The sequence below is a fragment of the Hyperolius riggenbachi genome, chromosome 12 (genome assembly GCF_040937935.1).
Source record: "Hyperolius riggenbachi isolate aHypRig1 chromosome 12, aHypRig1.pri, whole genome shotgun sequence".
Lineage (NCBI taxonomy): Eukaryota > Metazoa > Chordata > Amphibia > Anura > Hyperoliidae > Hyperolius > Hyperolius riggenbachi.
In genome coordinates, this window is record NC_090657.1 from 27051046 (window position 1) to 27066974 (window position 15929).

At 43.8% G+C, this 15929-nt stretch overlaps 1 protein-coding gene across 1 annotated transcript in view; it reads left to right on the forward strand.

Annotated features, from left to right (window-relative positions):
- The window catches only part of MAP3K14 (mitogen-activated protein kinase kinase kinase 14), a 51388-nt gene that overhangs the window by 14210 nt on the left and 21249 nt on the right, over positions 1–15929 (forward strand). The window contains exons 2-4 of the mRNA XM_068262769.1: positions 12481–12737; positions 13001–13073; positions 15701–15893. Coding sequence (XP_068118870.1) covers positions 12500–12737; positions 13001–13073; positions 15701–15893 — 504 coding nt within the window. The 5' untranslated portion in view covers positions 12481–12499. The remainder of the gene's footprint in view (positions 1–12480; positions 12738–13000; positions 13074–15700; positions 15894–15929) is intronic.

The window sequence follows — 15929 nt, forward strand, 5'->3', positions numbered from 1 at the left end:
CCTCTTTAAGTCAAGTAAGAGATGTTTGGCTGAACTTTCTGTTTCAGAAGCCCAGCCATGACCCCTTCAGGCCCATGCCATGCCTCCAACTGCCCTTGCTACCCCCTCCACCCCCTGGTGATATAATCATCTAGCCCAGGCATGGGCAAACTTGGCCCTCCAGCTGTTAAGGAACTACAAGTCCCACAATTTATTTGCCTTTATGAGTCATTACTGTGGCTGTCAGACTCCTGCAATGCATTGTGGGACTTGTAGTTCCTTAACAGCTGGAGGGCCAAGTTTGCCCATGCCTGATCTAGCCGGTGGAGAGACAGAGGCCCTTATTCAGTTTTCTCCTGAATCTTATCATATATATATTATGGATTCATGTGTTATCAATAAAACATTTTAAAGCCGACTGCAAATCAGAAAAAAACAAAACAAATGCATTTAGTATAACTGTTTTTAAACGGCTTTTAAGTAATTTTCTGTTGCTAGGTGCTGAAAAGTTATTTTTACAAATAGGATGAAAATCTACCACCTGGGAGAAAACTCAGGAGAAAGGTTAAATATCAAAGAATTAGAGGCATAACTGCAAATCATGGGGCCCTCCCCTGCATTAAACATCCCCCACATGGTGACAGACAATGTCCTCCATTCTGTTAGCATGGTAGCCAGCATGGCACCCCTACCCATAACAATTGTGTCCATCATGACGCGCTTCATCCCCCCATAGCAATGGCCATTTAGCCTCGGTATAGATATGTTTACCCTGTATAGCCTTTTACTGTCTGGTGCTGTAAGTCTTCCCATGGATAACTGTGCTATGGAGAGCAATGGTATACCTCCCTTGTATACTAATGTCCACTCCATGCAAAGTGGGGCACAGAAGCAGATGTTGTTATAGCCATCTTGGAGCATGCTGCAGTCCTTATTCTCCTGCCTCTCACTCTGCCTGCAGTCCCTATTGCCCTGCCTCTGGCGCTCCCTGCAGTCCCTATTCACCTGCCTCTTGAGCTCCCTGCAGTCCCTATTCTCCTGCATCTCACACTCCCTGTAGTCCCTATTCTCCTGCCTCTCACTCTGCCTGCAGTCCCTATTCTCCTGCCTCTCACACTCCCTGTAGTCCCTATTCTACTGCCTCTCACTCTGCCTGCATTCCCTATTCTCCTGCCTCTCACACTCCCTGCAGTCCCTATTCTCCTGCCTCTCACTCTGCCTGCAGTCCCTATTATCCTGCCTCTCACACTCCCTGTAGTCCCTATTCTCCTACCTCTCACTCTGCCTGCAGTCCCTATTCTCGTGCCTCTCACACTCCCTGTAGTCCCTATTCTACTGCCTCTCACTCTGCCTGCATTCCCTATTCTCCTGCCTCTCACACTCCCTGCAGTCCCTATTCTCCTGCCTCTCACTCTGCCTGCAGTCCCTATTATCCTGCCTCTCACACTCCCTGTAGTCCCTATTCTCCTACCTCTCACTCTGCCTGCAGTCCCTATTCTCGTGCCTCTCGCACTCCCTGCAGTCTCTATTCTCCTGCATCTCGCTCTGCATGCAGACCCTATTCTCCCGCCTCTCGCACTCCCTGCAGTCCCCATTCTTGCCTCTCAACTCTCCCTGCAGTCCCTATATTCCTGCCTCTCGCGATTCCTATAGTCCCCATTCTCCTGCCTCTCACTCTCCAAGCAGTCCCTATTCTCCTGCTTCTCACGCTCCCTGCAGTCCCCATTCTCCTGCCTCTCACTCTCCCTGCAGTCCCTATTCTCCTGCCTCTCACGCTCCCTGCAGTCCCTATTCTCCTGCCTCTCGCTTTGCCTGCAGTTCCTATTCTCCTGCCTTTCGCTTTGCCTGCAGTCCCTATTTTCCTGACTCTCACGCTCCCTGCAGTCCCTATTCTCCCACCTCTCGCACTCCTTCAGTTCCTATTCTCCTGCCTCTCACTCTCCAAGCAGTCCCTATTCTCCCCCCTCTCGTACTCCCTGCAGTCCCTATTCTGCTACCTCTCGCTCTGCCTGTAGTCCCTATTCTCCTGCCTCTCGCGCTCCCTGTAGCCCCCATTCTCCTGCCTCTCACTCTCCCTGCAGTTCGTATTGTCCCGCGTCTCACGCTCCCTGCAGTACCCATTTTCCTGCCTCTCGCGCTCCCGGCAGTTCCTATTTTTCTGCCTCTCACTCTCCTGGTGACTCCCTTCTTTAATTGTCATCTCCTTCAGTCAGGTTGTGTAATGGCAAAGGAGAATCGACAGGAAAGTCATATTTTCTAGGGTGAACTTCATGGACAGATGTATTTTTTCAACCAAATTAACTACGTAGGATAGAAGAGAAAACCCTTAAGAGAACGATGAGAGATTGCAGCATATGCTGATACAGGTAGCTTCCCTGCACTTCCTTTCTGGGGTCAGCACTACTTGGGGAAATAGTGATTTGGTGAAATATATTTTCCTAGCTCATCAAGGCACAGCCGAGGGTGCTGACCTCCCTTCATCTACATAGAAATGAATATACTGAATTGGCTGAAGAGAACTTAATTAATGTTTTTATATGGGCCTAGGGTTGCGTGACTAGCCTTTTTTGTATGGATTACCATATAAGAGTTTTGAGCCTGAAAATAGGTAGCTAAGCATTCAGTTGGAGGCCCAGGCTGAGTGAGTCACTGTGAGGAGGATATCCTGCTGTCCTCTATGATTAATCTGGCAGGCACTCAGTTTGGCAGCAGTGGAACACTGTGTCTGGTGTGGAGGAAGGGATACAGGTGGTGCCGATTATCACCCCTGCACACACAGCACAGGCCTTAGCGGATGGTGGGAAGCAGAAGACAGATCACGTACTGGGACCTAGTACGTTAAAGTGGAACTCCAACTGTTGAAAATGTGGTTTTGAATAGGGTGTGGAGGTGTTAGCAACAATGGCAGTTTTTTGTATTGATTTCTAATACAGAATTTTACCTTACAGAAGATATTTGCGACTATTCAGGTTGGAGTGACCATATGAGGTGTCCCACAATGCATCACTGCTGAATATGCAAATCATCTCTTTGATAGCTAGACACACCTCCAGAGCTGCTGCAATGCAATAATGTGTCAGCTTGTTAAATGTACAGTGCCACAATAATCCAACATATATTCAGCCTGTTCCAGACTTTCTGTGTCTCTGGATAGATTGTTTTGGGCATCAGTTATCCTATATGTGTACGTACAGTCTTATTTCTTTACTCTCTAATTTCACTCAAAATACAGTGTATTCGACAGATATCATGTGACTGAGAGCAATAGATCGGTCATGTTCCGTATGTAAGTCTCTAATGATGTGAAACACTGTTTGCCAGAGACAGTGAGATCTATTGCCTAGATTTATTGTGCGCTCAGGAGCAGCATGTTTATTTACAGCAGGAAATGAAACATTTTTGTGCTCGAACCTGCTTTGTACTGTAGTGTGAACTAAGAAACATTAAAAAATATATATTAAAGATGAATAGGTTACCATGTGTACATACCACAAAACAGGTTTAAAATCAGTTCATATAGCTTATCTGTAGTTCTCCTGACCTGTATGCTGCCTCTGCTCAATCATGGCACACATACTGTATTGTATGATGCATTTCCCCTGAAAGACATAATAACGTCTCATAGATATGTGACAGCTGCATACTAATCGTTATCATGACCTTTGGGTCCCATGAAACCTGTGAGAGGTAATGCCAGTGTGCAGCATGAGGCCTCCTGCTTCCTGTTTGTGTCAGCTATGCAGTTTCCAGAATAACAAGAAAACATTTCTCAAGAAGTGCAGTTCTAGATACAGAAAGACAGTGTGTGTGAGAGAGAGAGTGGGTGGTAGGCTAATGTAGGAGTGGCTCTCATCTTGCTGTTAACACTGTCATACAATATCATGTTCCAGACAGGTTTTTTTTTCTCTATTTATTCTGAACGATAAAGAGCAGCTGCTGAGAAACTACAGGTCTCGGCCAGCCCACCACATGCCAACACAGCAGATGAATAGGTTGTGAAAAGTGCATCCTAACACTTATGAGAGTGTGCATTCAAGCTGAGCTTACCAATAAACATATCAACATGCATTGTATGCAAAATGTAAGTTGTTTTGGTTTATCTGGGGTATCAAACTTCAAAATTGAACACCGAGATCAAGTCGTGTGTCAATCTCCATGTCTACTGGCCAACTCCCTCCCTTGTACAGCTCCCTGGTGTCTAGTGGCCCCCTCCCCTATACAGTTCTTTGGTGTCTGTTGGCCTTCCTCCCTCCCCCAGTACAGTTCACTGGTGTTTAGTGGACCTTTCTCCCCTATAAAGTTCCCTGGTGTCTAGTGGCACACCTCCCTCCCTTATATCCCATCCAGGTCAAGATCTGCAAGGAGTTTGTATGCTCTCCCCGTGTCTGTGTGGGTTTTCTCCGGGTACTCCGGTTTCCTCCCACAACCCAAAAACATAAAGATAAGTTAATTGGCTTCCCCCTAAAAATTGGCCCTAGACTACGATACATACACTACATGATGCATACTGTACATAGACATATTACTATGGTAGGGATTAGATTGTGAGCCCCTCAGAGGGACATTTAAGTGACAAGACAATATACTCTGTACAGCGCTGCGGAAGATGTCGGCGCTATATAAATACTAAATAATAATAATAATATACAGTTTCCTGGTGTCTAGTGATCCCCTCTCTCCCCTTTACAGTTCCATGGTGTCTAGTGCTCTCTCCCTATCTCCCTCATGGTGGTGTATGAGGGCCAAGCATAATGCAAAGGGGGGAAACTACTTGTGGGAGAAATTTAAAAGCTCTGCAGGCGAGAGTGCAACATGTGTAGTTCACATGGACCTATTTCCCTGTGCCCTATTTCCCTGTACCAGTGTTTATCAAAATTGTATTGGTATTTACTCCTTTTAAAACCCTGTACTCACCAAGTACCCCCTAGCATAGCAAACATTATCACAAGTACCCCTTGACAAATATATATTTAATTGTAGTACATAACAATTGGTTCTAAACAATTTTCAAGCATTTACTATTGCTTTTAATTAGCTAAAATACTGAATTGGTGTTGTTTAAATAAGATTTATTGGGCTTGATTCACAAAGCGGTGATAACCCAGTTAAAGACTTTAGGCGTGATAACCATTTTTATCATGCCTAAACTCAGTTGAGGCATGATAAGTTTAGGCATGATAAGTTTAGGCATGATAAGTTTAGATAAGTTTAGATCGCATGCAAAGTCCCGCACGCAAAGCAGCGCCATTAAACTCTATGCAAAGTGCACCAGACTTTGCTAGAGCAAAACTTTTGATCAGCTGTGCACTGCGGTGCTAACCCAGTTGGTGCTTAAACTTATCACGCCTAAAAACTTATCACACCTAGGGCCTGATTCACAAAGCGGTGCTAACCCAGTTAGCACGCCTAAAAGACTTTAGGCATGATAACCATTGCACCATGCTGGTGAAAAGCCAGTTTAGGTGTGATAAGTTTAGGTGTGATAAGTTTAGGTGTGATAAGTTTAGGCATGCTAAGTTTAGATAAGTGTAGATAGCGTGCAAAGTCCCGAACGCAAAGCAGCGCCATTAAACTCTATGCGAAGTGCACCAGACTTTGCTAGCGCAAAACTTTTGATCAGCTGTGCACTGCGGTGCTAACGCAGTTGGTGCTTAAACTTATCATGCCTAAACTTATCACACCTAAACTTATCATGCCTAAACTTATCACACCTAAACTTATCATGCCTAAACTGAGTTTAGGCATGATAAAGGGCTTTTCACCAGCGTGCTAACTGTTAGCACCGCTTTGTGAATCAGGCCCCTAAACTTAACATGCCTAAACTTATCACACCTAAACTTATCACATCTAAACTTATCATGCCTAAACAGAGTTTAGTCGTGATAAAGGGCTTTTCACCACGGTGCTAACTGTTAGCACTGCTTTGTGAATCAGGCCCATCATGTTCTAAAACTCTATGGGCTCGATTCACAAAGCGGTGATAACCCAGTTAAAGACTTTAGGCGTGATAACCATTTTTATCATGCCTAAACTCAGTTTAGGCATGATAAGTTTAGGCATGATAAGTTTAGGCATGATAAGTTTAGATAAGTTTAGATCGCGCGCAAAGTCCCGCACGCAAAGCAGCGTCATTAAACTCTATGCAAAGTGCACCAGACTTTGCTAGCGCAAAACTTTTGATCAGCTGTGCACTGCGGTGCTAACCCAGTTGGTGCTTAAACTTATCACGCATAAAAACGTATTACACCTAAACTTATCATGCCTAAACTTATCACACCTAAACTTATCATGCCTAAACAGAGTTTAGGCGTGATAAAGGGCTTTTTCACTAGCGTGCTAACTGTTAGCACCGCTTTGAGAATCAGGCCCTATATTTGTTATTCTTGGTTAAGTATATCAAGCCAGAGTACCCCCTGCAACCATCAGAAGTACCCCTTGGGGTACACGTACCACTTGTTGATGTATACTACTGATCAGGCCTGCACTGCCTTCACTATAAAAAGCAAATGCAGTTACCAGGCATTTCTTGTACATATTTATAAAGTACTGACACTTTTTAATCAGTGCTTTGCAGATCATTACCATTTTGACACATTAGCGTGTGGATCTAAATTTGGGATACAACAAAAATGACCAGGTTATTAGGAGGCCTGCTGTATTTGGGGCAGTTATCAAGAGTTGTTGAGGACTGAGGTGCTCACCATTGGCTGCTGGAATCTGAGAGATTATGTGATCAGAGACTTCTTTCAATGGGATGGAAACTGGGACTTAGCAAAGGATGATGGGACTAGTGGACCTGAGTCCTGCAATGACTCAATTTCCTCATGAAAGGCAGCCAAAATGGATTTGAAAGAAACAGCGCACAGCCATTCACATTTTACTTCTGATGGTAAAAAAAGCTTTGTTCCTCTTTCTAATGGTGCGCTGTCATGTGATGATGATGCAATGATAGCAGCACTAATAATTGGATGAAGGGAAATTATCTGCTGCCTAGCTGCAGTGCTAAGTCTCCTTCTCCCTGGGTGCTCTGAACTGTGCCAGGAGGATTTGTGGGAGAATGGGAGGAAGCAACAAGTTTCAGTGAGCAAAGCAAAGCTAAAGGTGGCCACTAACGGTCCAATTTTCTAGCGAAAAATCGTTTGAGTGATCAGAAATTCTGATCGGACGAAAAATTGTTCACTGCACTATCAACTAACCAATCTTTGCTTCCTATCTATCACAACCAACAAGAAAATCTACATTTTGGTTTGACAAAAATCCAATAGTTTCTAATCGATTGTGCCCATCTCAAATGATTTTTCGCTAGAAATTGGACCGTTAGTGGCCACCTTTAGCAGTTGAAAATATCAGCCAATCATTCATACTGCTTTATCAAATGTCAGCACTAGAACCAGCTGGTATGTGCTCTATCATCAAAGGTAAAATTTGATTACTGTGGGCAGGTTCTATCTAGCTCGTTTAGGTTGTCCTACTTTGGGAACCATGACAGATTTAAGGTGCATTTCAAGTAAAGGCTCGGAATAAAGTCTTTGCCTAATATTTCAGACAGTTGAGCATGCTTACAAGCGATGCTGGGATTTCCGGTGTTTGCTGGTACCTTAAAATACAGGCAGGGATAGGTCTTGTTGCTATAGGCTAAAGATTCTGAGACTTAGAGGCACTCGGCAAGTATGGTTGGCAACAGGATTTCCTTAAAGAAAACCAGAGCTGAGCAACTCTAACATTTTTATACATTCCTGGGGCTTCCTCCAGCCCTATGCACACAGATCGCTCCCACGTCGCCATCCTCAGTCTTCTCCCTCTTCTGTACCAGGTCCCATCACTTCAGCCAGTCTGACGTAAGATAAGTGCGCTCTTTATGTATCTCTCCAGCAGCTGCCGGAGAGATACGTAGAGGGCACACTACTTTTGCGCAAACTGGCCGCGGTACCGAAGAGGGAGAAGACTGAGGATGGCGGCGTGGGAGCGATCCGTGTGCATGGGGCTGGAGTTGCTCAGCTCTGGTGCGATTTAAAGGACAACTGAAGTGAGAGGGGTATGGAGGCAGCCACATTGTATTTCCATTTAAACAATACCAATTGCCTGGAAGCCCTGCTGATATATTTGGCTGCAGTAGAGTTTGAACCAGAAACAAGCAAACAGCTAATCATGTCAGATCTGACAATAATGTCAGAAACACATGATATGCTGCATGCTTGTTCAGGGTGTATGGCTAAAAGTATTAGAGACAGAGGAGCAGTAGGACAGCTAGGCAACTTGTATTGTTTAAAAGGGAATGAATATGGCATCCTCCATATCCCTCGGTACAGTTTTACTTTAATATTGTTAGAAATGTAATATCCCAGCAAAGAGTGCAGTGTAACATATGCAAACATCAGTAATCTGTCAATGTAACAGCACATTTCTGAGTGCTATAAAGAATGGTGAATGTATTGAATTGCTTTTAATATTGTCCCAGAATGATAAAACTCGACAATTCCAAGATTATCCCCTTTATCATACCGAAAAAGTTTTGAAGAAAATATAATTTACAGAAAATGGAGGGCAAGGATCAAAATGGAGGGAGAATGACAAAAACAAGACAATGGAAGTTGCAGTGTGAAGAGCGGGAATGGGATGTGAAGTAACAGGAAAAGAGAAGGGGTTCAGGACACGGCAGGCAGGAGAGGAGGAGACAGGCGAGCATGGAATAGGGAGGTACAGTTACTGGCAGACTTGGCTGACCTTCCTACAGAAACCGAAAGTGTTTCACACTATTCTAACTAACTCTTAAGTTTCAACACATGGAAGCTATAGTCAGCTGTCTGAGCGAGTTTCTGGTTTGCCTTACAGGAGATTTTTTTACTTTGGGGCACATCTGTTAGCCTTGAAGCTAACAGCAGAATGTTTTCTGTACTGGGTATAACGTGGCAGTGTGGTTTAGGCCTCGTTCACATCAGGGCCGTTTCTGTGCGCTTTCCACAGCGCACTGCCCTGTGCGTTCAGCAAGGTATTCATTTTTCCATGTAACTAAATGTAGCTGGTTCACATCTATGCGCTGCGCTGAGCAGCGTTACAGAAACGTAGTGTTGCAGGCATTTCTGTGCGTTGAGCTGGAAAGCGCACAGCAATGCAAGTGAATGGGTCCGCTTTTTTAGCGCATAGAAGCGCGTACAAGCGCATAGAAGCGCATGCGTTTTTTACCCCTAATTGGAGAAAAAAATACATTTACATACAAAAACAAAGTTTTATTGACATCTGCTGCTGGTACAACAAGCAAAACGTGCTTTAAAGAAGCGCAGCGCAACGCACAGAAACGCGGACTAAAGCGCGCACAAGCGCATGCGTTTTTTACCATGCGCTTTAACACGTTTTTCAGCGCAGCAGATGTGAACGAGGCCTTAGCATCTGAACTCAACAGAATCATTAAGCTTCTGGGTTCCAGAGGCAAGCTGATCATATATCCACCAGCTGAACATCATTTAATGTATGTGTCTGGCACAGGTGGAGAGCAAAAAAGGCACATTATTTGGTTACACACCAGTTTTTAGTAAAGTTAAAGCTGAAGCAAGGAAAAATAAAAAGTTACATATTTACCTCAATAGTAGGAAGCCTCTGAATGGTCCAAAAGCTTCCGAGATTCTCCTGCAGCTCACCGATCCGGAACAGGAACCCTCTATACCTACTGTACTCACAGGGAGCAGCTAAAATAAAGTGCAACAAAAATGGGGGCTGTCCGCTATGTGAACTGCGGCTACTAATAGCCGGCACAAAGCCCTCTCTCTAGGTTTAAGATTAGGCACCACCGGGGGGGTTATTAGTTGTCCAGGAGGGCATTAGTTGACCATCGGGGGAATATTATTTGCCCAACAGGGGAGAGTTCTGTGTGAAAGTAGGGAGAGGTTAGGTCATAGTGAAATAATCGGCAAATACTACCAATATGTCACTATATTAACTATATCAATTAAGTAGTAGAATATCTGTAAATTGACTGATATTCAGCCACCACTATTTAATGCGCCTTTAACCAAATCTTTTTTCACTTTATGCTGCGCCCAAATTAGCGTGCAGCGTTTTCTAATGTATGCGACTCACACCAGTCAAATAGGCGTCTTTTGGCCACGCTCCCGGCCTGATGAATTGCCAATCATGGAGTGATTGTTCAGTTGCTAGATCAGGGCATTGCAGACCCATGTATGGCTATCTAAAAACATAATTATACCTTTCATTTGGGCCTGCATTTTCTGTGATACTGGAGGAAAGCTTAACGTATTATTTTCAATGACAGACACTTAAAGAGACACTGAAGCGAAACAAAAAAATATGATAAAATGAATTGGTTGTGTAATACGGTTAATTACTAGAAGATTAGAAGCAAAGAAAATATTCTCATATTTTTATTTTCAGTTATATAGTGTGTTTTATAACACTGCATCATTCTTTAAAGAGACTCTGTAACATCAAAAACATCCCCTGGGGGGTACTCACCTCGAGTGGGGGAAGCCTCGGGATCCTAATGAGGCTTCCCACGCCGTCCTCGGTCCCACGGGGGTCTCGCTGCAGCCCTCCGTACAGCCGGCGACAGACCCGACTATCCAATTCAATATTTACCTTTGCTGGCTCCAGCGGGGGCGCTGTGGCTGCTTTCGGCTCCGAACTACACGGTAATACCAGATCTCAGTCGGGTCCGCTCTACTGCACAGGTGCCGGAAACTTGCACCTGCGCAGTAGAGCAAACCCGACGGTGATCGGGTATTTCCGCCTACTTCGGAGCCGACAGCCGTCAGAGCGCCTGCGCAGGAGCCGGGAAGGTAAATAATGACGTCATCTTGTACGGAGGGCCGCAGTGAGACCCCTGAGGGACGGAGGATGGCGTGGAAAGCCTCATTAGGATCCTGAGGCTTCCCCCACCCGAGGTGAGTACCCCCCCCAGGGGACGTTTTGACGTTACAGATTCTCTTTAATATTTGCAGTTTACACACTACTCAGCATTCTACATGTTTTTTTCAGAGCAGTCTAAGATAGCAACTGGAGTTTCATAACTCTTCCTGTACTGGAAACAATTAGACTTTTGTCTCTGATCCTAATGTTTTATTTCTTAGCTGTACTACACATACAAATCCTCATATCATAATTTTTTTTTACCTCAGTGTCTCTTTAAGATGATTTGCAAAGTGCTAGGAAAAAAAACTGCATTTATTTATCTTAGTATTTATATAGCGCTGACATATTACGCAGCGCTGTCAGAGTATATTGTCTTGTCACTAACTGTCCCTCAAAGGGTCTCACAATCTAATCCCTACCATAGTCATATGTATGTATGAATTGTGTAGTGCATGTATCAGTCTACGGCCAGTTTAGGAGGAAGCCAATTAACTTATCTGTATGTTTTTGAGATTAAGGAGGGAACTGGAGTGCCCAGAGGAAACCCACGCAGACATGGGGAGAACATACAAACACCTTGCAGATGTTGACCTGGCTGGGATAAAGACAGTGTTTACTAGGAGGTTTAAAACTACAATTAAAACTCAAATACTCTGGTCAAATATTGAGAAGACCGGATTCTTTGTAGAGATCCATGCTTGGAAAAATGAAGGGCAAAAGAAGAATAGTACAGAGGCTAAGATGGATAGACAGCATATGGAAAGCTATGAACATGCCTATGCAACAGCTGAAAGAAGCTATAACTGACAGAGACATGTGCAGAATTAAGGCCCATACACACGTCTGATTTTCGTGAACGACGGGTCGTTTGAACGTCCCGTCGTTCAGTTGTTCGCCCGCTAAATCGGGCGTGTGTGCAGACTGTCGCCGGGCGGATCGCTCAAACTCAGTCTTATCACGCGAACCACAGTCTGTACACACACCCGATTAAGCGGGCGAACGACTGAATGACGGGACGTTCAAACGACCCGTCGTTCACGAAAATCAGACGTGTGTATGGGCCTGTACTTCTGGTCACAATAGTCGGAGTTGATTAAATTAATGATGAGGAGGAGGGACATAAGACAAAGACCGCGGTAGCTGAAAGTCTCTTCCCTTTCCTACTCAGACAATTCCTTCAGCATTGCAGTGTGATGCATCATTACAAACGTTAATGTGCAGCAACAAGATGCCCATGCATGTGTGCGTTTATAGAATGAGTGGGCTTTTCAACCAAGTTTCTTTTGTAAAAGATCAAATCCAGGCAAAACCTTCTTTCTCAGATTTAGGTAGAGTGGAGAAAAGAGTTAAACATTTTCAGGATGTCATTCCGATCTGGAAGGTCTTCTCTTGCTTCATGCCTTGCTGGCCCTAATCATGAGGACAATCAAAGCTCAAAAATAAAGAAGGTTTAGCCCTTCCTCATTCTACAAAAGCATTTTACTACAGAAACAGCTCTCAAATAGAAAAATACATTTGTACATATATATATATATATATATATATATATATATATATATATATATATATTTAATAAGCATGTCAAGATTTTGCTACCATTATAAACCCTTAAACTATCTTAATGTTTTCCATTGTCAGGCTAACTTTGAATCAGAAGATGGCTATAGATTGCTACGAAGGTCAAGGCTTGGTCAACACCAAGGCCTCCAAGTACCCACCCCTGAAACCATTTCAATCTCCTGGAACTCTGAAAATCAAAATGGGTGAACCTGGAATACCTGGAGCTCTCCTGGATGATACTAACAGCCACTGGGAGAAGCTAATAAACAAAGGGACGGCGACAGAGAAAAAAGAGAGTTCTGCTATTGAAATCTCCATCATAGCTCAACCCGAATGTAAGACTGCCATTGTCTTCTCTTCACCCTTTTGTCCTTCACCAAACTGTCCTACAATTCTTTTATGTTACACAACCAATTACAAATGTAACGGAATCATTCTTTTCTTCCCTATAAATTCTTTACTACAGTCTTCTTATTCATTAATTCAATTTACCCTCTCCTGTATACCTGATGATTCTATAGCACCAACCACCAATGTGGTATTGTTTTATATTGCTCTCTGACAGCCCTTTCTAACATTTTTTTGAATTATCTCCTAGGCGAGAATAATCCACAAATATGCCCAACATTGCAAGAAGGTCCTGTGTATATCCCTGACTCAAAACAGTACAGGTAATTGAACTGGCTGATCAGTAATGCTCCGAGAACACTGATTTGTGTCTCTCTTCAATGCTTATTGCATAAAAAGAAGAGCTCCTAGCATGACTAGCAGAGATGCTCAATGAGGGCACATTCACACTTGAGCGTTTTGCCGGCGATTTCAGCAAAACACTCAAACACTAGCGCTTTTGAAAGCGCTAGTGTAATTAAACCCTATGGGCTCGTTGTTACTTGGGCGATTTGCGCTAATCACCGCAAATCGCCCAAAAACACGAAACGCAAACGCGTCACCTGCAACATTTTTAAGCAATTTCCCAGCGATCGCGTTTCAGTGCTATAGAAGCGCTGAACAATATCGCAGAAAAATCGCTGCAGTGTTCAGTGATTTTTCCGCTGAAAAATCACTCACGCAAAACGCCGGCAATAAACGCCGGCGTTTTGTGTTTCTAAGTGTGAATGGGCCCTGAGATGCAAATCATTCTGGCCTGCATGGAAATGTAATGCAAATTGTATGAAGCTTGGAACTAGGCCTATGAAATGTGCTTCCATTTGATTCTGATTGGTCCAATTCTAAGATGCATGCACGCCAGAATTATGTATCCTCTCATTGGTCATCATTAATGACTAGTGCCAAGAGCAGTAACTCCCAAAGATCTATCGTCCAAGTTCTGTCTGCCTTCCACCTATCCATTACATGCTACCGTACTACCAAAGATACCACTGCCTATAACACTACCAAATATACCGACGTAGATTATAGGCAGGCACATACTCTCAGACCACACTCTGAGAACCAATTGTCTAGGGCACAAGTGTCCCTAGAACCTGTCAAAAAAATGTGGGCACTGACAAGAATGTCTGAGCAGTCAGAGCGCATGGGCTAACATGGATAACATTTAAAGGGAAGGTCCAAGCAAGATAAAAAAAAAATGAGTTTCACTTACCTGGGGCTTCTACCAGCCCCATGCAGCCATCCTGTGCCCTCGTAGTCACTCACTGCTGCTCTAGTCCCCCGCTGGCAGGTTGCCGACCTCGGAGGTCGGCGGGACGCATTGCGTACATTTTTACGCATTCCCGCCGGTGCAGGAAAATTACCACATACATTTTTACGCGTTAGTGGTTCAATGCGTACATTTTACGCATTGAACCAGTAATGCGTAAAAATGTATGTGTTAATGTTCCTGCACTAGCGGGAATGTGTAAAAATGTATGCAATGCGTCCCGCCGACCTCCGAGGTCGGCAAGCTGCCAGCAGGGGACTGGAGCAGCAGTGAGTGACTACGAGGGCACAGGATGGCTGCATCGGGCTGGTAGAAGCCCCAGGTAAGTGAAACTCATTTTTTTATTTTGCTTGGACCCTCCCTTTAAAGAGTCCTTATCTTTTAAATACAATCAAGCACGGAGATATCACATGAACATATCTGAATATATATATATATATATATATATATATATATATATATATATATATATATATATATATATATATATATATATATATATAGGGCGGGGGGAGGGGATATGGGTCCTTGTCAAGGCTTTCTCTGTTATCCATGGTTTACTTTCAACAATCAAAGTATCAATAGACATATTTTGTAATGGTAATCATAAAGACTCAAACACACCCAGGGTGGTTGTTGGAGTGGGGCAAACATGACGTCACATGGGGACAGGGCAAGCACAAAGGTATTATATTGGCCCTTACTCAGCCGAGTTGATCCGCCTGGTGGTTCATTGGCAGGGCGGTGGTCGTGGGCTGCTGTACACGCCTGATTATCAGCAGAGGCAGTCATTATCAGCCGCCTCAGCCGACTTTAATCTAGCATTTGTACGGACCTTAAGAGTAGATTTATCTTGATTCTGTGCCTATGCCCCCACTGGATGACATATAGAGATGGACACCAGTCATGCCAACCTTTTCTGTAGAGAGGCAGCGATAGGCATAGCAAGATAGATCATAATTTAACAAGAAAGATTATAATTGGTTTGTTGCTTTAAACTTTAAAGGAATAGCACAAAAATCCCAAAATAATGTACTGCCCTCCACCTCTTCCTCAGCTGTAACCTGAAAACCCGAGGAAGGTCTCCGCCCATAACATGTCGTGTGTGTGCCTCTGCATGCTTTCCAATACAGTTATTTACTGAAGCCAGTTGTGTGCCATCTCCATTTGTGCTATTAGTAACCTGAAAATCCACCACTCACTTTTATTCTCATAGAAGATGCTGCTTTGTTGGTCAGGTGATATGAGGTGATGCTGCTTGAAGGACCACTCCAGCAAGTAAGCAGTTAAAATCTGACAGAACTGGCAGATTTTGGACTCGTCTATCTCCTCATGGGGGATTCTCTGGGTTTTCTTTGTTTTCAATAGCATTTTCTGAACGGCAGTTGCTAAGTCTAACTGACAAAATAGTGTGCAAGTGATTAGGGAGGCTGGCTGGCATCTTACTATTTTGGCAGTTAAACTGCTGTTTAGGAAATGCTTTTGAAAACCAGGAAAGCCCTGAGAATCCCCCATGATGAGATGGACTGGTCGAAAACCTGTCAGTTCTGTCAGATTGTAAATGCTTAATTTTTTGGGTGGAGTGGCTCTTTAAACAATCAACACGAGTTTTTTCATGTGTTTTTTTTTCCTCCACAGCTTGGCAGAAAACAATGAGCATATCCCAAATAATGTTGTGAATGCAACAGAATGTAAACCTGCTCAGGCAAAGTACTTCAGCAAAAGCAAAAGGAAAAGGCGAAAAAAGAGATCTAAAGAGGACAATCAAACACCTGCCAAAAGAGGCCAGACCACTCCAGAACAAGAAACAGGGACTCCAGTACCTGTACAGGTAATACAAGTTCATCAAAAGATTATTATAAACATG